Raw genomic sequence first — 23,714 nt, 5'->3', positions numbered from 1 at the left:
AACATTCAAGGGGTCATGCTGCATCCCCTGAAAAGCCCACCCTCACTTTTCCAACTGTATACGTCCCCTGAGATCTTTCATTTCTTTAGGAGACAGTAGCTGTGAGAGCATGTATGATGTGTGAGTGGTGTTTGGGTGTATTACATAGTGTTACCATTGGACAAGGAGGTGTGTGTGTATGTGTGTGTGTGTGTGTGTGTGTGTGTGTGTGTGTGTGTGTGTGTGTGTGTGTGTGTGTGACAGGGAATCTTAGCTGTGCTTCTGCCTCTGTGAAGAAAAGACTTGAAAGTAATGCACTGTAAATATGACTATGTGATGATATATTTGCTCCAGTTTAACCACATCATCCTTTAGAAAGGAACATCTGAGTGTAAGTTACTCTGGTTAAACTCCCATTGATGTCTTCTTTGGCTTGATCTATCTAAGATGTTATGCACGAGTGCAGCTGAAAGCGTTCCCTGTTCTTATCTCAGCAGACAATTAACACCTCACTTCATGCTTGTCACTGACACAGAGACAAGACAAACATCTCAGAACAGCACCTTAACCAACCGTCTTTCAGCTGAACTTCACACACAATTTACTTCAAATAAAGTAATAAAAATAAGTTTAGCTATGATAAACTGCAAACCACAGAGTAGTTAACCCCTTACCAAACCATGGACCAAAGTTTTATTACACACTTTTATATCTAAGAAAACTCCATTAGTTTGCACTGAAGTCCCTGTAATGAATAATAAGCCTGGAATGTTAAGAGGTTAAAGAAGCAGTTCAGTGCATATTTATATTGTCTCCTGTGACAGTGTTATTAATGTACCAGTGCAGGTTTATTCAAATATCAAAAACAGACCGTTTAAAGATTAAATGTACCAAATGTGGTAGCTGTATCTTCTTCAGAGCTTCAATGAAGTCATGATTAATTATGCTGACCAAATGTTGACATGGAATCAAGACAACCTTGTAATTTAATTTATAGTTTACTGTTCAGTAGAGGATGGCTAAATTGCCCCTAGGTGTGTATGTGTATGTCTGTCTGCCCTGCGACGGACTGGCGACCTGTCCAGGGTGTGTCCTGCCTTCCGCCCAAGGACAGCTGGGATAGGCTCCAGCACCCCACCGCGACCCAGAAGGATAAGCGGTTTAGATGATGTGTGTATGTATGTATGTATGTTGAGTAGAAACATGTTAACAATTATTTTAGAACTTTACAAACTTGAAACTAAATTTTGATCGCAGTTGTGACTGGTAGGATTAAATGAGGTACCTACTGTTTATTTCTCTGTATGTATGTTTGTATGAATGTCTACATTGCCCCCACATGCTGCATAGTGTAGACTACCCAGTGGTGTGGTAGAGAGCAGGCTTAAAAACAAAAGACACTTCTGCCACCTAGTGACAGAAAATGATGCAGTTCAAACTATTCAAACCTCAATTATTTCAAAATTCAGTTTGGCCTGGAAGGTTTATGATGGAAAATGTTTTCTACATATCTGGAGTAGATCATTTCTGACCTGACAAACAACTGGCAGGTTAATATAAATATAAGATCACACATTGTACATGAACGTATTATCTCTTCTACTACAGATCAGTTTACAGCACCCAAGTGCATTCAATTTGCAAAAACAACAGTGGCAAAAAGCATGCTTGTATTTACATGAGAAAGCTGTATTAATAAGTATGAGGAGGGATGAATATATACAGTTCTGATGAAGGCAGTGCAGCAAAACAACAAGTACAGAAAAAGTTCTACACAGATACCCAAATATAAAGTGATCACCTTGTAAAACTGTTTGGCATGATACATTTTTACATTATGTGCTCTAAGGTATAATATTGTTATATTTGCAGCAAAATAACAAACAAAACAAAACTACTAGTAGTACATCTTAAGAATATTTTTGCTCAAGGCTTATGACATGTTGACATTGTTTACTTGATACCACTTCTTAGCACATTGAACGACATTTGTTACAGCAAATGATCAGGGCCAAGAACAACATCTAATTACATGTAAAAAGTAAGACCAGTCAGGTCATACATGATGTACTTTAAAATACTCTGACTGTATCTTCACTACAAGAAGAATCTAGAATAAAAAGCATTCTGTGCCAGTTTCCATCCTACACATGAAGTGCTGTAAAGCATAAAGGCCATGTAATAAGTGTGTGCTAGGCGCAGGTGTACTCCAGATGTCTCCACTAATTATCAACACACGCTAGAGCTCCCTAGCATATGTGTATCTCACCCATCACATCTACCTCAGTCTTTTTGGATTTGAGCCTGAGCTGTTAGAACATCATAATATCTTTTGGAGCGTCCTCTGTGGGCCTTTCCTGCTCTTTGCGCTGTGTGTAGGCCTCATGCTGGTACAAAAAGACCAGCAGGATGGCCAGCACGTTGACGCCGATGTAGGGCAGCAAAAGGTAAAAGCCGAGCAGGAGGTGTGCCTTTTCATCCTTCAGGATTGTGTCTGAATCCAGTTTAGCCATCTCCTCTCCGATCTTAACCACAAACACGTTGAATATGTACAACACCAGAGCCAGGAATGCCGATGAGGCTACAATAAAAAGAAAGAATATAAAAAATAATAAAACACTGTACTAAAACAGGGTGGGATAATGAAGACGGAGAACCAATAAAAGAGGCATTGGCGCTTGTTTGTTCAATGAGCACACACAACAGTTTTGTTATTTATCAATTTGAACTTTTGTGTATCTGTACCAAACTCACGTCTGTTTAACAACCTGCTAATACTAATAAAAAGAATAAAAATAAAAACACAAATAACACAAATATGTTGCGCACATGGCAGAATGTGCATACATACATACACACACACACACATATATATATACACACACACACACATATATATATATATATATATATATATATATATATATATATATATATATATAGTTCTACAATTACAGACTGTAGTCCATCTGTTTCTCTGCATACTTTGTTAGCCTCCTTTTACCCTGTTCTTCAGTGGTCAGGACATCCATGGACCCTCACAGACCAGGTACTATTTGGGAGGTGGATCATTCTCAGCACTGCAGTAACACTGACGTGGTGGTGGTGTATTAGAGTGTGCTGCGCTGGTACGAGTGGATCAGACACAGCAGTGCTGCTGGACTTTTTAAACACCTCAGTGTCACTGCTGGACTGTGAATAGTCCACCAACCAAAAATATCCAGCCAACAGCGTCCTGTGGGCAGCGTCCTGTGACCAGTGATGAAGGACTAGAGGATGGCCAACACGAACTGTGCAGCAGCAGATGAGCTATCGTCTCTGACTTTACATCTACAAGGTGGACTGACAAGGTAGGAGTTTCTAATAGAGTGGACAGTGAGTTTAAAAAGTCCAGCAGCACTGCTGTGTCTGTTCCACTCGTACCAGCACAACACACACTAACACACCACCACCACGTCAGTGTTACTGCAGTGCTGAGAATGATCCAGCACCCAAATAGCACCTGCTCTGTGAGGGTCCATGGGGGTCCTGACCACTGAAGAACAGCGTTCGTAATTTGAACAGTAAAGTTTGGTCAGTAGGGGGACCAATGCATTCACTGCTCAACCTCACACTCCACCTCTGAGCACAGACATTGGCTCACAAGCTGCTAACTGCTGTGGTTTTATTGGCTTTCTACCGAAATTTCTTCTTGAATTAGGTCGTAGTTCATGTAGATGATGTGTAAATGAGGTACTGGTAGGCAGATTCATTATTTAGGCTCAATTCTTTGTTTGTTTCCTCCATGGCTCTTTATTATTCATTATTCTTTATTCTATTTACTCTATTTTTTATTTTCATTTCCCTTAGCTAAATTTACTTGTATTTTACCTTGTATAAGTTTTATAGTGACTCTTTCAGTAAACAGCCGTTTTCTTTGTCCATTTCTGACTGAAACATACTTGTTTGACTACCACTTGTGCTCTCAGTGTTGTATCTATGACTTCCAAAAAGCCTAGAGTGATGTTATTTCTGATTTAGATGGTCTCATCCATTGTGAAATGAGCATATTAAATAAAAAATAAAATTGTTAGGCTTTCTCACAAGGCCTACAGGCCCTGGGGGTTCCCTCTGATTATTACCTGAACATTACACTACCAATTCATAAACATTTTATATTAGAGGTTTATGGATATTTTTTACTGTATTATTTTACATTATGCACACTGATGTCAATAGTATCATTATTAACATCAATATCAATATTATCCAATTGAATACCTGTGTTCACAAATATGTTTATGTTAGACATGTTCTATGGACATTACTACTATAAACAGAAATGAATACTTCCTGAACATTATTCTACCTATCACACAACATAACAAATGAATTTGAGCAGAGAATAATGAGTAGACTCAGTATTTGGGATAAATACATCAGAGCAGGCTTTAGATCAACTAAGTGGTACTCCTAAGTGATGAATATTATCTCACCATCTGACATGAAGGTATTTTTACATTGTGTGTAAAATACAAGTGTTTGTGAGATTTAGATATGTTGCTTTTCACTACATGTATGTTATTTGAATGCAGGATTATTTTCATTGCACTTCTGCAAATTGTGTAAAAGTGGTGAAAGGCATGAAAATGCTGATACATGTTTCCTCCTTTGTAGTTGTGTGTGATTTCTCACCGCTTAATCCACCGCAGACAAACAATCCAATGGGGCCCATGTAGGTTTCATATGGGTTACTGATAGAGTTGTAGAGAGTGATCAGGATGCTGCCCGCAGAGCCCACCAGAGCTAACACCAAGAGACCAAGTACCAGGCCTTGTAGAGCGATTGCAGCGCCACCTATCTTCTTCAACTTTTCAAAAACTGAAAGACAAAAACAAAACATTCACTAATCATTTTTATAATAGTTATATTATTGTTCAAAATTATCATTACAATATGTTCTAAAATTCTCCAAATGTTTAAAGTTGAATTATTCAAATAAATATAGAACAACTGAAGAATTCAGTACAATCACAGGTCACTGTTTACCTTTCGCTTTCAAGTCAAATAGAAGACAAGAAAGCAAGAGAGTGATGTTTTGCCCTGATTAACTGGGAAAAAAGCTCATATTATTAAAAACAGCAAAACAATATGTTATTACACGAATACAAAATTATGCATTTATGTATTGAGATTGAGAGAAACAGGAAAAGGGAAAAGCACTTTCTGTGAAGAGTTGAGATCTGAAAGTGTTCGTTTCAGATGAGATTTTTCTTTTTTTACAAATATTTATGGCTCTATCATGAGCAGGAAATGCATATATATATATATATATACATATATATATATATATATATATATATATGCAGATGATTCTACAGTGTTTTTTTTCATGATGCAGAAAGTACTGTGGAAAGATAGTAGGTGGATGTCTATGAACAGGTTGTTGCTTCATTTTAGAGAAATTGATATGTTTTATAGCCACAAGTTCATAGTTTCTGGACAGGAACACAATGTATACCTTGGCAGGAGCTCTGATTCAGCTTTATTTCACTTATGTCTGTTGTTCATGGTATAATGGCATTTAACAGTGTGTTGAAAAAAGTCTAAGACATTATTTTGAATCTTTCCAGGAGATCTCTTCTTAAAACGTCTCATAAAGAAATGCTAGGATGGTTGAAAGTAGAGTTGCGTACTGTGTACAAAGTTATACATGAGATTGAGTTCCTAATTATCTGAAGAATCTTGCTATTCAGCTAAAATATGTCCATTACTATTATACCAAGGAGGGATCCACAGGTTTTGTTTTTCCTTCTTTTAAAAGTAAAGTGGGTAAAGATACTGCATGTCTGTGGTAGGAAGTTCTGCAGTATTGAACTTCCGGTTGCCAGAAGTGTTAGTCAGCATGCAATATGAAATGGTTTAGCAAAAGACTGCAATTAATTGGATAAAAACAGCTTTGACAAAATGGTAGATTGTTCATTCTAGTACTAGTTGTTTTTAAATGATTGTATTTCACGTCTAGTGATTTGTATATCATGCCATACTTGACATACCTTGACTGTTTCTATGTTTTTTGTCATAGCTTAATCCCTTTTAAGGTGTGAACAATACAATTTGTTTCAAATACATGAAGTGGCTTAATAAAATCAATCATTCAAAAATAATAAAAAAAAATATTATTAGTATTGTTTAATAGAAGCCTTTTAGAAAGACTAGAAGCATACCTGTGACAACAACTACAGAATTAAACCTGGGACACGATAACTTGTTCTCACTGCCATTAAACAGGCCCATCTGGATGGTATAAGAGCCGTTGAAGTCGAAGCTGTCCAAAGGAGTGCAGGACATGGTGGAGTGGGCCCAGTCTGTCGACATCCCATAGCCTAGAATAATCAAACCACCAGCACTCAAGACTGCGCTGGGCAGAAAGTACATTATCTTCTCAGTGGAAGGCATGGCTATGCTGAGTTTCCAGATACACAACTACGTTCCCTTTGTGTTAGTCCAGACGTGCTCAGGACTCTTCTTCTGCTGGCTGAAAAGGAAATGACAGTGCTAATCCCAGCACTCATGAGAGTGGATTACTGTACTGGGTGGAGAAGAGTGAGAGAACAGGGGTGATAAAAATTGGTCATGGATGCTGCCCCATTCTGCTTGTCTGAGATCAGTTTAGTAGCTCTCTTATAATGAATATGAGCAGGACTCAAGCTGTTACAGCTAATTCCAGATCAGCACTTACAGGAAATCCCCCCACCCCACCCTAACATGCAATAAAAATCATTAGACCTTTGGTCAGAGAGTAACTGCAGTTGTCATGGCATTTATAGTGCAGTTCAAAAACACCATAAAGCAGATTGACGTAGGTTTGATATTAAAAAGATGCCTCTCCATCAGCACATAGCTTTAACACATGACCATGCGATATAGATGAAGGTTTTAATTTTTTTTTTTTGTGACACTTTAATCGATGTGGCAATAATTGTTTTAACTGGACATAAAGAAACGCCATTCCATTATCCTATGATTTCTTCATTGATTTAGTTGGGGTTATTATTCATCATCCCAATTTTTTAAAATTGGCACAAATCACATTCTCTAAATATTCAAAATACACAGTTACATCCTTTATGTTGTGTTCTAACCAGAGGAGCTATTTTTAGTTGACCAGAACTGCGTCTACTGGTCCAAAGTCCTGTGCAGTGCATGTCATTATGCCATAAATCCCCATGGAGATACATCACATGTAGGAGCAGGTGTGTGATGAGGCATGTGTTTGTGATCTCTGACCAGAGATTATCAGCTGAATGGTTGTGTGTGGTGTTGGGTATGCTCTCTCGAATTACATTTACTCTAAAAGCAGATTAGGAGACGAAAAATAAAAATAAAGTGATCTGTGCTCATGTGGACAGCAGGTGGCGCTTCTTCACGCGTTTAAATATTGAGCTTCACATTAAGTGAATGTAAACGAGTACAGGCTTCTGTAGATGTTCTGCAAAGGAGGTTTTCACGAATCCAAACTGGTGTCTTTAACACGACGACGACGATGATGACGATGATGATGAAAAGCCAAGCCCCGGTCAGAACACTAAAGAACGCTAAATCTCAAATGGCTCCCTACTCACTGCATAGGTCATTTAACTGGCTTCTACACCGTAAAGCGCCACATGTTAGAGAGGAAGTCGTGCAGCTACTGGCCAAAAATACACTGTTTGGGTATGGAAGCCTTTATTTAGTGACCTACACAGTGCACTAAATATGGAGACATTTGAGATCCAGCCTTAGATTTCACTTTGACTCAACTGTGTCTATTTCTGCTGAACGTGTTATACACTTGTTATGAATAAGCCATTTAGTCTAGTGCTTTTCGTTCTTCGTCATATCTAATTGCAAGGGAGTGGGCTTTTGGGACGTGGACACCACGAAGGTGGAGCCAATCTAGCTTAACACAGTTGTGTGCAAAAGTTTGGGCACCCCTGGACAAATGACATGTTTGTTGATTTTCTAAGTGAAAATAACACATCCTGTACAGAGAACACATCACTGAACATTTTAATGCTCAATTATGATTTATTTGTTGAATATAACGAAGGGTACTGGCCAAACACATAAATGTGACCTGTGCAAAGTTATGGCACGTTTTTATACAGTATGTTACACTCAGCAAAAACAAAGAAGAAATGTGCCAGAAACTGTCATATTTGCACGTGTTCCCCTTTAGAGGATGTGTTAACTTATTTTCACTTAGAAAATCAACAAAACGTCATTTGACCGGAGGTGCCTAAACGTATCAGTGGTGTAGTGCATTCAGACGCATTTCAGTCAAATCACGTTGTCATTAATAAGAATGTTGCATCTCCTTTTTCATCTATAGCACATCATTTTGCTGTTATTTCATTCAGACATTTGGGATTCTCTGGAGCAGTGTCACTAAGATCAACTAGTGTTTTTAAGTATAGAATAAAAACATATTTGTTTAGGCGAGCATTTGTAAGCATGGTAGGTCTCTTTCTTCTACAGTTTGTAACTGATTTACATAATGAAATGATGTATGAATGAAGGTTAAGCTGTATCACTTAAAGTTCTCTATAGCTCTGAAAGTGCAGTTGACAGAACTGCTTGCTGCTAGTGTCACCAGTCTCCCAGCGCATGCTATTCCCTGTTGGGTCGCCAGGCGGCTCCCTCTCCCCACGGAGGAAAGCCCCTGAGAAAAGAGGGAATCGCTGACAGAGGAGGAATCTGCGGACACCTCCCTCCCTCCTCGCTGAAAAAGCGAGAAAACCCGCCTCTCTGTGTGCAGCAGCAGCGGTTCAGCTCAGCTCAGTCCCGCCCAGGCTCTGCCCGCAGCTCCGCCTGCCCTTCACGGCCCGCGCGGGACTCAGCCTCGGTGAGGTGCTGGATCTGGATGGTGCTGCAGCTGTTCACTGAGCGACCGTGAGGGGCTTCTGTTGGCCGAGGGGAATGCGCAAGGTGGGCTTTCACCAGGAGTGCCAGTACACAGGTGGGTGTAGAGTCTATAATGCAGGCTGCTGTACCGGACCGCACGGTGAGCTCTGTACGGCGTTACTGAGGACATGTGCTGTAAATCATATGGAAGCGCTTTGAGGGGAGGAGTGCCTGTTTGTTTCTAACAGCCAGCCTGGGGTGTTTGGACCGGTTAGATTCAGTGGGATGTGGGTTAGTGGAACAAGCGTTAAAGCAGTGAATGAAACGTGCGGGCTACACAGGCTGTCCTGGTCTTGTTTTGTGTTTTTTTTCTTAACTGTCCCTTGAGGCGCATGTTTCTGAGGGAAAACGCGGAGGATGGGAATGGCATGCAGCACTGGAGAGCGGAGGTGGCTTTGGGAGCAGTCTTAAGGTTTGAGAGCAGTCCCTAGTTAAGGCATGCTGCGAGGGAGTCTGAAAGTATGCAGAGCACTCAGCTCTGTGACAGGGGCAACAGTGCATTTGGCAGTTTTGGCTACTGAATTTGTAGTATGAAAAGTTTATCAGCTGTGTTTTGATGTTTCATACTCCCTTAAATGAGGTCTGGTAGGATTAGATTGTTGTATTGATGTCAGTCTTGTTCACCAGCTCCTCTTCTCTAAGAGTTTGGTGACTTGGGCTGCAAAGTGTTGTCTTTCCAGTGCTCTGTTATTAGCTTTGATTCATTTTTGCTGTGCTTTGTTTTAAATGTAACTCCACATTCCAGGCTGCGTGGACACAATAATCATTCTGCCATTATAGCATCAACTTTGTAGGATCACTCCACCATCTTTCAACCTCATCTCTGTCTGCCACATCTGTATTGCACATGACTGTGGCCAGTGAGTTTAACACGTCTCTTTGTAAATGGAATCCTACGAAGCCCTGCTGGTGACATATCGCATAAATAAAAATAATGCATGGTCACTACTTAGCAAGACGTGGGAACGAGATAATTAGGTTGTGGCCACAGCTTAGTAAGGTGTGGAAATGACATAATTAAGTTGTGGCCATGACTTAGTAAGGCGTGGGAATGAGAAAATTAATTAATCCTAATTAAAAAAGCATGATCTTGTTCCCACGCCTTACTAAGTTGTGGCCATGACTTCATTGTCTCATTCCCATGCCTTATTAAGTCATGGCCACACATTCGATCTCAATCCCACGCCTTACTATGTTGTGGCCATGACTTTATTATCTGGTTTCCACATCTTACTAAGTTGTGGGCCACGCATTATTTTTATTTATACAGAATGTCACCAGCAGGGCTCCGTAGAATCCGTTGAAAATCCATCAGTAACAGTCACTTCAGAACACTTTGGCTTCTGTTATAAGTTTGTTTCAAATAAATGTGTTTTCTGTTCTTATATTAAGTACAAGAAAACAGATCAAACTAGATCACAGTTGTAATGGACCATATAATCCAGATTAAATAAGTAGAGATTAATTTCAAAAGCTCTGAGACAGGGCTGGGCGATATGACTATGTATATATATATATATATATATATATATATATCATGATAACCTATGTCACAATACAATATAATATGCTTTTATGAGCATATCATGAATATCTTAAGTACTTGTAGAACACTGACCGACTGCTTGTTTCGCTATAAGGAGAGCAAAATTAGTCCCGTTTAATAGGATTTAGTGCATGTATGCCAAATATTGAATAAAAATCATTGTGTTCACAGTTTTTGATAGTATTTTTTAAAATGTAGCGCTACTGGTTCTTTTTTCTCTGTTCCAACTGATCAGAGTTAATGAGTATAATGTATATTATAAAATATAATGATATTATATATTTGCCATATCGCCCACCTCTACCCTGAAGTACTCCTTTACGAAATGTATTCTTTACCTATTTAGGATTTGCCAAAATCAGACATAAGACAACATTTTAGATCAATAGAAATTAGCTTTCCTTGTGTAGACTACACTGCTACAGATTGTATATTAGGCACAGTTCAGCACACAGTTAACTATGAGCATCAATGACAGAGTCATGAGGTGCCCATAGGTTGAAAGCTCAACTGTAGGCCTGCATGCTGTGGTCTCACACTGAGGGTTTTTCCACTGTTTTGCGAAATACCTGTTTAGGATTACATTACATTGGTATTCTCCCGGTTACTCGTTGATATAAATGATGACGTATGTGTTCCTGATTTATTGCTCAAAAGAATTTGGGAGGTCTTGTATTCTGAACTTGCTGGAAATTTCTTTTCACATGTCACATACCTGCATTGCTAAGCTGTTCCTTCTTGACCCACTGGTACACCTGACCTTTCCTTTACCTCCTGCAGTGAGGCAGTGAAGTGAAATACAGTATAGCGCTGTTACACAGCGATTTCAGCACATGAGCTGTATGCAGATAAAAAGCTCTGTGTGAAGTCCCTCGGAATTGTTCCTCCAGACAGTCAATATAACATCAAATGTGTTCATCCTGAATTTGAGTGAATCATGTGAATCCAGCACCATGTTGACTGGGGGATCCAGGGACCCCTGCTGCGCTGCGCGTTCTCCGAGGTGCTGCTGCATTTAACATTCTCTTTGAAGCTTGCCTGCTTGTGGGTGGGGAGGAGAACCATCTAATTGGTTTAAAGGCAGTTTAAGAGGTGAATCTTGTTTCTTGCACAGATTTTGTTAGATCTCCCTGGGCTGGAACAAAGGATTCGTGCTTTATGTCTACAAAGGCAAAACAGACACACACAAAAAAAGAAGTTAGAGCATGCAGACTCTGTCTGAACCAGACCTAACTTTGTCCTACAAGTGTTTAGTTTCATTATGAAAAGGCTTCCTGCTGTGGTCCTCTCTCTAGAAGTCACACTGTTAATGTGTTGTCCTGTGGGTAAGAGAAATGGACAGAAGCTGCTCACCTTGTCCAGTGGCTGATGAATATCCTGGCATATAAATCACTCAAGTTGATCAGTGCTCATATAAACCTATAATTACCTTCTCCAAGTGTCTCTCCTTCTAAATTTCTCCTTGAATTTTGAGAGTTGTTTAACTCACTTAAGGTGTGGATTAATCAAACAGAGTTACAGGATCAAGCTTCTTTATCAACCCTTAAAATGGGTTATTCAAAGGTTCTTTAGTAAAGGCAATGGTAATATGAATAACCATGACCTTGAACCTTTTTTTGGTACTGAGCCGTTGTATTCCAAGAATGTACTCAGAATCCATTCAGAAACAACATGATTGCAGCACTCTAGGAATGTCGTTCAGGAGATCAAACATGTCTGTGTTTATGTGTTTTTGTGTGTGTGACAGTGTTCATAACTTTGTTTTTCTTTGCTGGTTCTGTGGTTTATTTCAGTATACTGAAATGCAGGAAAGCACAGTGTAAGAAGCTCTGGAGACACAGTGGCCAGCTGGTCACTTCCTGCCTCTGAGCAGGAAGCCAGGACACCCCCCCCTCAACCCCCCGACCCTGCTCCACACACTTTACACACTCTGTCTAGGTCGCACACACACAAACACAGGACTTCTTTAAGCACCCATTCATGACTTCCTCTTTTTAGTACGCCTGTCTATGTGGTTGACACAGGACTAACACCCCCAACCATCTCTCACACATAGTTAATCAACACACGTTGAGAAATTCTGTTGAAAGTGTGGCTTCTAACTTTTTAAAAAATCCACATTTTTGTTTGTGAGTAGGGCTGTGTTCAAAATGTTGATGCACAAAAAGGTACTAAACTGTAACTGGGGTACGACTTCAGCGCACTCTTAAATAAAGATGGTTTTTCAAAGTTTCTTTAGTAAAGACAGTGGTTATATATAAAACCATGAACCCGCAAAGAACCATTTGCATGTTTAAAGGGTTCATTGGATCATGAAATGGTTCTTCAGATTGATAGAGAATGTGTTGTATATGGGTTGGATATGCTATTGTTATGTCAAGCAGGTACATTTTTCGTTTGTCAAGGTACAAACAATGTAAATGTTCCCTCAAAGGTACAACAGTGGTTTTAATTGGTCCAACTGTGTACCTTACACACATTTTTCCCAGTGGAAAAGTACATATTTGTTTCTTTTCATAACCTAATGTTTTAAAACAGAACAATAAAATAAAAAGCCTGGAGACGAGACGGGGTGTGTGGATTTAATACAACTTTTGGATTATGATATTATTATTTCATTTTTCTATTTTAAAACATTGGGTTATAAAAAAAAAGCATTTTTTTCCTCCTGGGAAAGTGAAAATAATGTACCTTTAAAACCTATTTAAGGTTCACAATTGGACCCTAAGACTGTCGCTGTTCTTTTGAGGCTACTTTTACATTGTTTGTTACTTGATGAAAAGTGCAGTATATCGTGGATAAGCTTGAGACAGCATGCATATCAGTTCAACGATGGCTGTATTGATATGTATGAATTTACTTTAACACTCTTACTTTAACAGAAAGTTTATTCATTAGTTATCATGTGCTGTTGTGTGTGAAGTGAGTATCTTTTACTAACTGTTGTTAAGGCCTGTATGATTGTTGTTAGTTGTGCACTCAAGTTAGTTTCACTTTCACATATGTAGCTTAATTTGCAGTTTTAATGAGTTATTAGTTTGTAGCTGCTGTGATCAGTGTTTAGCTGTTTGCAATTTGGTTATGAGTTTGTGGAGCTGCTTTGTGTTACAGTGCTGTTAAATGGTAAACCATTAATATAACTGTGCTATATCTGATCTGTGGACTTCTAAGGGTTAAGGTTAGTTGCTGCTCTTAGCTTGGGCAGAGCTGTATGACAGAAAGGGCGTGGTTCCATCTGGTGTAGGCCATGTGCTTGCCACTGAGATGATTGTTACTCAGCTGTGCAAACACGACCTCACTGTTTTACCTGCCTCCTATCTGTCCCTCAGCACACTGCTGCGAGACTTGAACTCTGCCACAAGCCTTAAATTCTGCCTCAAATGCTTCCAGATAGCACACAGCTTAACCCAACACTTGAGAATATACTGTAAATATTGAGCAAAGGAATGTAGAAGTGTTGGTTAGAGGGATAGTCAGTAGGTCAACTAAGCAAGGGTGCTTCTTTATGCCGCTTTGTAAAATAATGTATCTTCTTAGAAATACACTGTGATTCTAGTTACTCATTGGTATAATGAAGATATATCCTTCCTTGACAGTTTGACCTGCTTTGCAAAGCTATTCCTTCTTGATGACCGCTGGTACACTTGACTTTTGCTTTATATCTTGCAGTTGAACCAAACAAATTAACATACAGCATATGCAGATAAACTGCTCTGTCTGAAAGAAGATGTGGTTTGAATTAGAGGTGACAGTAGAAAGCCCCAATGATGTCATTTCGAGTGGCTGCCCAGAAACAGTATGGAGGCTATTTGTCTAGACAACATTGGAAAAAAATGTATACATAAGAGTTGTCCTAATGCACATGGCCAAGTTTGTGGGTTTAGACACAATGTCAGCATGAGGTTGTTCAGCCGAAATGTGAGTGCAGTCCTGTTCCCATGTAGCTTTCAAGGAAACATCAGCGGCCATGTTTATCAAAGAGTATATGTGCTGATCTGGGATCAGCTTTTGTTTTTCTTTTCCAGATGAACAGAGTTACATAGACAGCAGTGAGCTAATGCAAGAAGAACACTCTTTCTCTGTCACAGATATGAGAACTAGATTTAATTTACCTTCATGTCTAAGCAAAGCCTGTGTCATCGTCTCGAGTGCTCCTCTGAAGTTGTTTAGCTGGGTTAAACAGCTGTGCTGATGGAAGGCCTGTTTCCTCTCTGTAGTTGTGCCTGAAGTTTCGAGCCCATCTGTCGGAGGTATCTAAGGAGACGTAACATTTGTCTGTGACGTCTGAGGGAACAGAACGCTTGCCGTATGGTATCCACATGCAGCACACTAATAGGAAAGAAAGGACCATGAAGCTGAACATATGTGATAAGCATTGCTGGTGCTGCACATTTGCACCATTAAAACAGCCTGGGAGTGAAATTTCTCATTTCAGCAATTACTTTAATAAATTCCAGTCTAGTGCGGCTGGTGTTAGCACAGTTTGGTGATTTCCCTGTTCAGACACATCTGATTCAGCTCAACGGTTAATTGACCTATCTGTGGTCCACTTACAATTGCATTCAGTCATAGTTGTGAGGCTGGACAAGTTTTGCAGAATGTTCAACGATCGAAATATGTTGACAATCTAAAATAATCTGAACTCTAATGAATTTAGTGGGAGTTTAGATACCTGTTAGTTTTAAATGCTAAGCTAGTAACCTTGACTATGTTGCTGTATCCAATCCAAACAAGGCAGGTTTGAAATGACAGAGAATTTGCCAGCATGCTAACATTAGCTCAATTATATGTCAACAAAACTACACTTGATCTATTCTAACAGTGTGAACCTTCACACTTATACAAAATAAGTATCTGAAATGAGAAGGAGTTAAATTATTAGTTCACTCTAGATTTAAGTATTCTGGCAAAAACTGTCAGTTGAATTGCGCGCTTTCTCATTAGACTAAATAGGACTTTTGCCAATGTTCTGTAAATCTTGCCCAACTTAGAAACAGTTGCTTCGAAAGAATGGAGCATGGATAGGTCAGCTACCATGTTCAGTTGGTCTGTTAAAAAAAAAGTCTGCTAAACTCCCCCAGAAATGCAAATAACGACCTATACTCTACAGGGTGGTGATGTTTTTGAAGAAATCCTTTTCTGAACAAGAAAATGATCTCTCAGTTCTCAAACCAGACCTCAGGGCCCCTAGATGATCCATATTTTTGCTGTATCTCTATGTGTTGGGAGTGAGGATTAAACAAAAATGAAAGTGTTCTTTGAAAAGTGATTTTACTTTCAATGTACTTTCATTGTTAACCTTACAAACAAAGTTTCTTGCAACATGGACAAAAATGCTTTGCTTTTTCTGCCTCCTGGCTATGAGTGGAAGAAAAGGGGATGTGGTTTAAATAAGAGGCGACAGGAGAAGGTCTTATGATCTCATATTGAGCAGCTGCCCAGGAACAATATGTAGAGAATGCAATTTCGCACACGTAGTTATTTTCATAGCCTATATTTCTCTTAGACGTGTCACCTTTTTTTCTTGCCAGTATAGGACCAGAAAAAACTGGAACATCTCACAAGAGGAACGCTTTCAAATATCTTTAGGGCTGTTTTGAGGTTAATGAATAACATCTGGTGATTAAAATGGAAATAGATATGTTGTTAGTCATCTAACTTTGCCGTATCTCAGTATTACGAGATGTAACTGAGTTGGAAACTCAGCATAAATCAGTGATACGTTAGTGACGTCTGTGCTGAAACGGGCTCCTTTCCCAAAGTGTCAGAGTACAAAGGGCATTGTTAAGAAGCCAGAGCTAGTGTCACTTTGAGCGCTCTAACAGTTAGGATGATCTTCACAGTGTGATGCTTCTGAGGAACCAGGCCATGAAGAGCATTCTTCATGCAGACAAAGAGATACACTTACTGCTACAGTGAAGTGGAGTGTTAACCTTCAACAGGAGAGAACGCTGCAGGCTACTGCACCTTTGAAATGGGATAGCAGGATGATCTCACTGGACTGCAGAGACTGCAATCTTTCTGTGTGTGTGTGTGTGTCTTTGTGGGTTTTGCATTATTTAGTGAAGACTAAATGGACAGGCCTTGCCAAGAAAGTGACCCTTTGTGAAAGTGATAAGTTGTATGAATAGTAGTATGGTTGTGTTGTGTGTGTGTGTGCGTGTAGTGCAGCTGTGTGGATATTTTTGAGTGATGCTGAAATGGTGGGGTGTTTCAAAATAAGTGACATTTTGTGGGTGTGGTAAGTGTTGGAAGCTGTTTGTATGTGTGTTCATTTAGCTTGGCTCTGTGGGTCAGTTCAGCCCAGTGTAGTGGATCTTGGTGCTGCAGGGTGTAGACTGGAGAGCAATGCTGAACTGAAACATTACACACTCCTCCCTGATGACACTCCTCCCTGACAGTCAGACTGAGGGTGGGTCAGTCTGCTTCGTTTAAGAATGATCTGAGTTTACAGTCACAGCTCTATAAATATGGATCATCTCCTCCCTCTTCTCTTCTCTTCTCTTCTCTTTCAGTATCTCTCTTGCCCTCTCTCCATCCTTCTTCTTGCTCACTCCTAAATGGATTATATGCTGGTGTACAATATGGCTCTTTAGCTATATTACTTTAATTTGGTTCAATTTAGTTTTGTTTGTTTTAATTCAATTGTATAAAATGTACAGGTCATCTTACTTCAAGTCCAATTTTATTTTATTATTTTTTTTAAATTTAATTAAAGTTGATTGAATATCCCTCCATCCATCCACCCACCCATCCATCCATGCATCCATCCATGCATTCATCTACCCCTCCATCCATCCATTTATGTACAATATAGTATTTTTGTTATCCTATTTTAGTTAAGTTTGTGTTTAGTTATTTTATTTCCATTAAATATCTATCTATCTATCTATCTATCTATCTATCTATCTATCTATCTATCTATCTATCTATCTATCATCCATGCATCCATATGGAATACTTATACTGTGTATTAGACTAATAACTCAATTATAGGGCCAGAAAAACTGGAACATCTCACAAGAGGAACATTTTCAAACACCTTTAGGGTTGTTTTAAGATTAAAGAATAGCATCTGGTCATTATAATGGAAACAGATATGTTCTTAGTCATCTACATTTGTCATCTACGTCTACTTTGTTCTTAGTCATCTACATCCACTTTAAATGGATATTTCAATTTGTTTTGGTTGTTTTAATAATGTATCGCAGTTGTAACGCAAGAGGCTAAAAATTCCTGTGTCATTAGTAAGGTCACATCTATAGCCTACATGTAGATGACGTACAGTATCAGCATCACATTACAGCAGCAAAGAACTTACTGCTGTGTGGATAACATTCATTGCGCAGTATTAGTACAACATCTGAAAATATTTGAATAACCAACACTTTTAAAATGAAGAAATGTTTCATAATCAAGCTAAATACTAACTTGTCACCAGTAGCATGCAGTTGCCAACTCTGCACACCAGACTGTCTTTGGAGGTAAGCATGGCTGTCAAGACTCGATTCTTACCTGATTTAATGAAACAATCGGTACCAACTCTAGGCCCAGACGGAACAAATGTCCTACTGCTCCGGATTGCTAGCTAGCATGCTCTCCGTCATATTTATTTTTCGAGGATAAATGAGAGCATGCAGGCTAAGAGACCGTCTGGAGCAGAAGGAAACTTATTCACAATTCACCAGATTTTAGGAATAGAAAACACTCAAGCCTAATCCAAAAGGTACGGTTTACATTATAACCTGAAACACACAACAACAGATTTTGCCAAATATTGCCAATAACAGTTCAGTCTGTTTTGCTCTTATTTATCTCCACTTAAAATGAACTATTTTCATGGCTAACTGGATGAGAGTTAGTGTCTCGAAAGTACCGCCAACCTTCATGTTTACAAGCATTCTGATAGTGGATATTAAACTTGAAACATGGCTTTGAAAAAGGCTTGCTAAACCAACTAGCATTAATCTCAACACTAACCCCTGAATAATATGATCTCTATTATGCCTGTCGGCTTAAACATATATATATAAATAAATAAACATAAAAACAAAACTCTGCACTTGCTTTCCACTTTGCATCGTTTTGTTTGATTTTGTCATGTCAGAAAATATTAAGGTACCCATAAGTCTCTCTCATTGTGAAGCACTGTCAGAGTTACAGCCCTCCAGCTTTCCCCTTGAAACCACATAACGCAATTTCAGCTGTGGGAAACATCAAGGGAACTGTCACTGGAGATTTACAGCCTCTTATGAGTAATTTCCACTCCGATACAGTCCACTCAGCTTTTGCGAAAGAGCTTTTCAAGCCTCTGCATTATGTTAACACATCTCTTCTTGCTGTTTTACTGAAGTTGCATTTTACAACTCATTCATAATTAATCTATTCTGTGTATTGCAATTGCTGTGTGGATTGTTTTGCAATACATCCGGGGCAAACAAAGTTAGAAATTGGTTTATTCATTCACTGTTCTGTCTGTTACGCCTGCATCCTGTTGAGAGCATTGCGCTGTGGGAGAGAGAGAGAGAGAGAGAGAGAGAGAGAGAGAGGAGAACAGACAATTCCTCACTTTCACTGGTACAAATGTGCCTCTTATATAGCATTGTCTGATGAATAATGCATGTGTTTGCCAACGCATCTCATTTCCAACTCTCAAACTTATACATGCTGGAATGTGATATGATTTGCTTCCCTGATCATCATTAGAACTAGGGGTGGGCGATATGGCAAAAATATAACATCATAATACTTTGACATTTTTACTGTACTCAATATGCATCATAATATTTAGTTTTCTAAAGTTTGATCATTTGGAACAGAATTTTATTCAGTGTTTCACATACTGCACATACTTTAAGTCCAGTTAATCAAGGCTAAATATGCTTTCTCTCTAATAAAACATGCAGTTGTTCAGTGCTCTGATATCCATGATGTGCTCAGAAAAGCATATTGTGATGTAATGAAATGTAATTCATAACAATAATGATAAATTTTGCCATATTGACCACCCCTATTCAGAAAAGTGAGGAACTTCCACCTTGCACTTTTTATATGCCTAATGGTGTGTTGACTCTCAAACGTACTAAATTCAAAGAGAGCATGAAGGCCCACGCTCAACAAACATGCCCACCACCACTACTTAGAACCCTGCAGTGCTATTTATAAAGCCAGTCATCAATAGTGGCTGGTCATTATTTAAACCAATGCAGCAGTATGTACGTTGACCATTAGCTAATCCTGATCTAGTTTCAAGGCAGCCGTGGTGCTTTTTTTTAGCTTTTTCTGACAGAGGCTTTAAAAGGAAAGTATATTGCACCAAGCCTGGCCATTACATCTTTCTCACGCCTAAATTACAAGCTTCAGTGGCCAAAGTGTTGTTAGGCTTTCTGCTTATTTGACAGGTATATTGAGGATCACTTTTGTTGAGAAGGCACAAGTGCGATTAATAGTGTACTACCGGAGATAAGACAGAGGGACAGACACAGAATACATCACTCATGTGCTATTTGTCCCCAGCTTTGGGAGTGTGAAGTAATGGGATTACCTTTCCAGGGACTGCTCCCGTTCATATCTTCATTCCTAACCGCAGATTCATGTACGCAACGCTGCCGCTTAGCCACAGAGCTCCTTAACAGCACAGTTATACTGAACACACTGTAGCTTTACAGAGATGCAGAAGGATGGTGTTAAACAGGGTAACATGGTTTCTGGTTTTCTGTAAAGACTGTTGCATTGGGTCTGGGTGCTTGGGGTGTAAAAATACCCTGATGCACTGATCTGAAGGTGTCAGATAAACTGCACTGATTTTGGAGTATTAAAATCTATTATAATATAATGTTCAAACATCATGTGCTTTTTTAAAATATGAAAACTGAAATATTGGTTCAGTTTGGAAATATGGAACTTCTTCAAAATAAACAAATGAAAAAGAAGCTTGGTGTGTCTACATTAATTGTGTCTTCCCCAATAAAACACAATAGTGAAAATCTAGTAATCTTTTTTATTAAATACAGCTGAACCATCTTATTGAAATTACATTCAGTAACAGTTCAAGGTATAATAAACTCATTAAAGACTCACTCTCACTCACATGTAACAGGCTAGAGATCTTTAACAAGGGGTGCTATTCAAATGTACTCATGTTTTTTTCATGTGCCTCATTGAAGAAGAGAAAAAACTGACATGAACCCACACAAGCAGGATCTCACTGATGCACATTTCCAACCATTTCGTTTTAGGAATCTTTGAGGAAAAACACGAACGCAGGCTATATTTGATGCCGCTGACCTTTTAAGGACATGCTAGGGCCAGACACATGCACACCCTGCTGTACCCAGAAGCTGCTGATTTCTGCAAAGAATTGAATTCACTGAAACAGCAACAAATGTGAACCTATTATCTGAATTGCGCAATGACAGATTCCACAAAACTTTTAATGTGTTATCCCTACATTGTGAAATGTCATAGGGCCCTACACATAGATATTTCAATCATATTGGTATCTGCAGATAATTGTTTTAAAGAAATGTAACCACATTAGACTGATGCTTAGATTTAACTGATAATTCAAACCAATATTTGATGATGGATTTACTGTATTCTGGAAGAGCAGATTGTTTAGGCGACACTTGGCTGCTGTGTTAAAATGTCTGCATGTTATTCATTTTACTGCATTTGAAACCTTATGCAAATAAATGTGACCATAGATTAATCCATAATGCTAATCCATGTGGATCCAGCTGGATCCAGATGATCCAGGTCCCAATGTCTATGTATTATAAGTGTCTGTGCATTTAGCATCTGCAATCAGAATGAATAGATTATGTACATGAAAAATACTGGATTAATAGTCTACATTCCACTCCAGGTACAGTAGTGTACTCTGTCTATTTCTAATACTAATTTTGAATCATTGCAAAAGAACCGTTTTGACATATTTTCCTAAAGATTCATAATTTAAGATTATAAAGAGATTTATACCGTTACTGACTGCAGTTGCTGAACATATATGCATATTAGAGCCTGCATATATGGGGGAGGAGCTGAAGAAGACATATTTTGCATCCCGATACCTCAAGAACAGCGCACTTGTCCTCAGGGTGGACGCTGATATATTAGCCTCTTTGAGTTCATATCAGCTCTCATTATGCTCATCACTTATAGCCCCCGCCAAGAGCTACAGGGAGCAGCAGCCGCAGAGGCCTTTAAATAACAGCAACAATGCTGCACCCATGACTGTTACTATTACCCACTGCTCTCTGAACTTATGGCACCCTGATTCCACCACGTGCTATATCATGTCTTCTACTAGTCTAAATAGTTTCCTGTGAACTGATAGTTTCTGCAAGACTTTAATACGTGAGTACCTGGCAGCTCATACAGCCGCAATGCACCAGCTTAGGTCAACACATTTGCAAACAAAAGCACAGCGTGCCTTAGTGGTTAATGGTTAACAGTTACTGTGTGTGAAAGCTCATATTATTTTGAGTCAAAGCTAAAAATATTTCGTTATTAGAATATGTATGAAAAGTAAGCAAAACTTGTCTGTATAAATTCTCACAAAACATGTCTGCATGGTCCCGCAGTAGTTTGTCCTTAGTGTGTCGAGCCCTTGTAGGATTGCATTAAATTTCTGCGCTGTCCCTGGAGGAGACAGGTGTTAATGATGATGGCTTCATGTGGTGTAGAACATCTTGTTCTCTTTGTCTGTCAGCCAGATTCAGCTAGAGGCCTTGTCAAGAGATCAGACAGTGAACAGTTTAGATCCCATTAGATGAATAACCCTTTGCACTCCTCCACTTGCAACATTTCGATGTTGGATCTAGAAATGTATAAGATCTTGACAGCATTTAATTAAGTAGTTTCAGAACAGGAAACCATTTCTAATGGCAGGAAATGTGTGCAGGGTGGGTACAGAGGTAAGGAGCAGCTCATGATAAGAAATGTTGCCTGTTTCAGTTTGGTTGGATCATGAATTTCAGTGTGTATTTCAGTAGATTATTTTTCAGTTGCTTCAAAGCTACCGCTGTTGTTATGCATACGTGGTCAAATGCATTTTTGTGAGTTCAGACCATGCCTTCAACTTGGTGGTAGTATGGGGGAAGACTCTGAGAACTTGGACTGGAGTTCTGGGCAGCTTCTGCCTGTAGCTAGAAGGCCAGACCGCCTCATAGCTGTAGTAGGACTGATGCAGGACAGAGGAACAGGGAGGAAATGTCTATAAATCAAGTCTATAAGAGAGCCCAAATAGATTGGCTTTGGGTCGTTAGATCTTATATTGCTATAGGAAGTTGATTGCATATGTCTGCAGTGGGGATGTGCACGGGTACTCGAGTACTCTGCTAGCCGTATGAGGTACCAGCATTCAAATTCTGAAATCACTGTTCGGTTATTTGTTACATTTCTTCACTCGGCACGTGATTTTGTAGCATGTGTTGACATATGATCATAAAGGCAGTAAAACAATGAACAAATGAGTTATTATGAGAGATTTAATTTATAATTTATAATTTATAATTAATTTATTACTGAAACTACCTCCAGCTTTTTGTAACCATAGCCTCAGTTGCCCTTTAAACAACAAGCACTGACAGAGTAAGATCCTGGGTACTTTTTGAGTGGTACACTCTTAAAAATAAAGGTTCCAAACAGGATTATTTGGAGCGATGCCAAAGAAGAAAGACGTTTGCCTTAAGAACGTTTCAATGCATGGTTCTTTAAAAAAATGAAGTTTTCTTAAGTTTTTAAGAACCTCTGTGTAATGTAAACGTTCTCTACCAGTTAAACATTTTTTCTAGGACCATACATTTAAACCAGTCTAAGCCAAGAACCATTTTGGGTTTTTTATTTTTAAGAGTGTGTGCAGGCTTTTATGTCAGTCTTACGCAGTCGCACCCACTTTAGCTCATTAAAATGCCTAGGAAGCTGTGAGTATCAGATGCAGGTGTGTTAGATTAGGGTTAGAACAAAATCCTGCAGTGCAGCCCTCCTGGAGAACTGCTGTGCTTAATGTAGGATTTCTGAGTAAATATTTTACTGTGTGTGCAGTGATAACATCAGAATCCTCTGAGGTCTGGAAACACCAAATATGGTCAAGGAATGTGCATACCATAAATAAACACAAACCACACGCGTTCTTCCTTCGTTTTAAAGGTGTTGATGGTTCTATTTCTGTAAATGATGGTGTCTTGAACTGCAGCTAATCTGCAGGTGTTTTCACTGTAGGGCTGTCGAATTGTTACATAATCGTCTGATCACAGTTATT

The 23,714-nt window shown here is 39.0% G+C and overlaps 2 protein-coding genes across 2 annotated transcripts in view; one reads left to right on the top strand and one right to left on the bottom strand.

Moving 5' to 3' along the window:
* Nucleotides 1–1,557: 1,557 nt before the first annotated feature.
* LOC118809099 (clarin-3) lies at nucleotides 1,558–6,417 on the bottom strand. Its single transcript, XM_036572081.1, has 3 exons — nucleotides 6,186–6,417; nucleotides 4,654–4,839; nucleotides 1,558–2,560 (listed from the first exon to the last, which is right to left on the bottom strand). Exons 1-3 carry the CDS (start codon nucleotides 6,415–6,417, stop codon nucleotides 2,292–2,294), a joined length of 687 nt encoding a protein of 228 aa, XP_036427974.1. The 3' UTR covers nucleotides 1,558–2,291.
* Nucleotides 6,418–8,791: 2,374 nt separating this feature from the next.
* The window catches only part of ptprea (protein tyrosine phosphatase receptor type Ea), a 121,821-nt gene continuing 106,898 nt past the window's right edge, over nucleotides 8,792–23,714 (top strand). Inside the window, exon 1 of the mRNA XM_036572076.1 lies at nucleotides 8,792–8,959. The gene's annotated coding sequence lies outside the window, so the exon portion shown is untranslated. The remainder of the gene's footprint in view (nucleotides 8,960–23,714) is intronic.

Source organism: Colossoma macropomum, unplaced genomic scaffold (assembly GCF_904425465.1).
Source record: "Colossoma macropomum unplaced genomic scaffold, Colossoma_macropomum, whole genome shotgun sequence".
NCBI classification, from domain to species: Eukaryota; Metazoa; Chordata; class Actinopteri; order Characiformes; family Serrasalmidae; genus Colossoma; species Colossoma macropomum.
The sequence above is the reverse complement of the archived record's forward strand: the minus strand, read 5'-3'. Positions and strand labels throughout refer to the sequence as shown.

What these genes read in the sequence shown, in the direction of transcription:
- LOC118809099 (XM_036572081.1), bottom strand. Translation starts at nt 6,417, where the DNA reads ATGCCTTCCACTGAGAAGATAATGTACTTTCTGCCCAGCGCAGTCTTG. An exon ending in TTCTGTAGTTGTTGTCACAG is followed by an intron (nt 4,840 to 6,185) that starts GTATGCTTCTAG and finishes TTTGTCTTTCAG; the next exon opens with TTTTTGAAAAGTTGAAGAAG. An exon ending in TGTCTGCGGTGGATTAAGCG is followed by an intron (nt 2,561 to 4,653) that starts GTGAGAAATCAC and finishes TTTTTATTGTAG; the next exon opens with CCTCATCGGCATTCCTGGCT.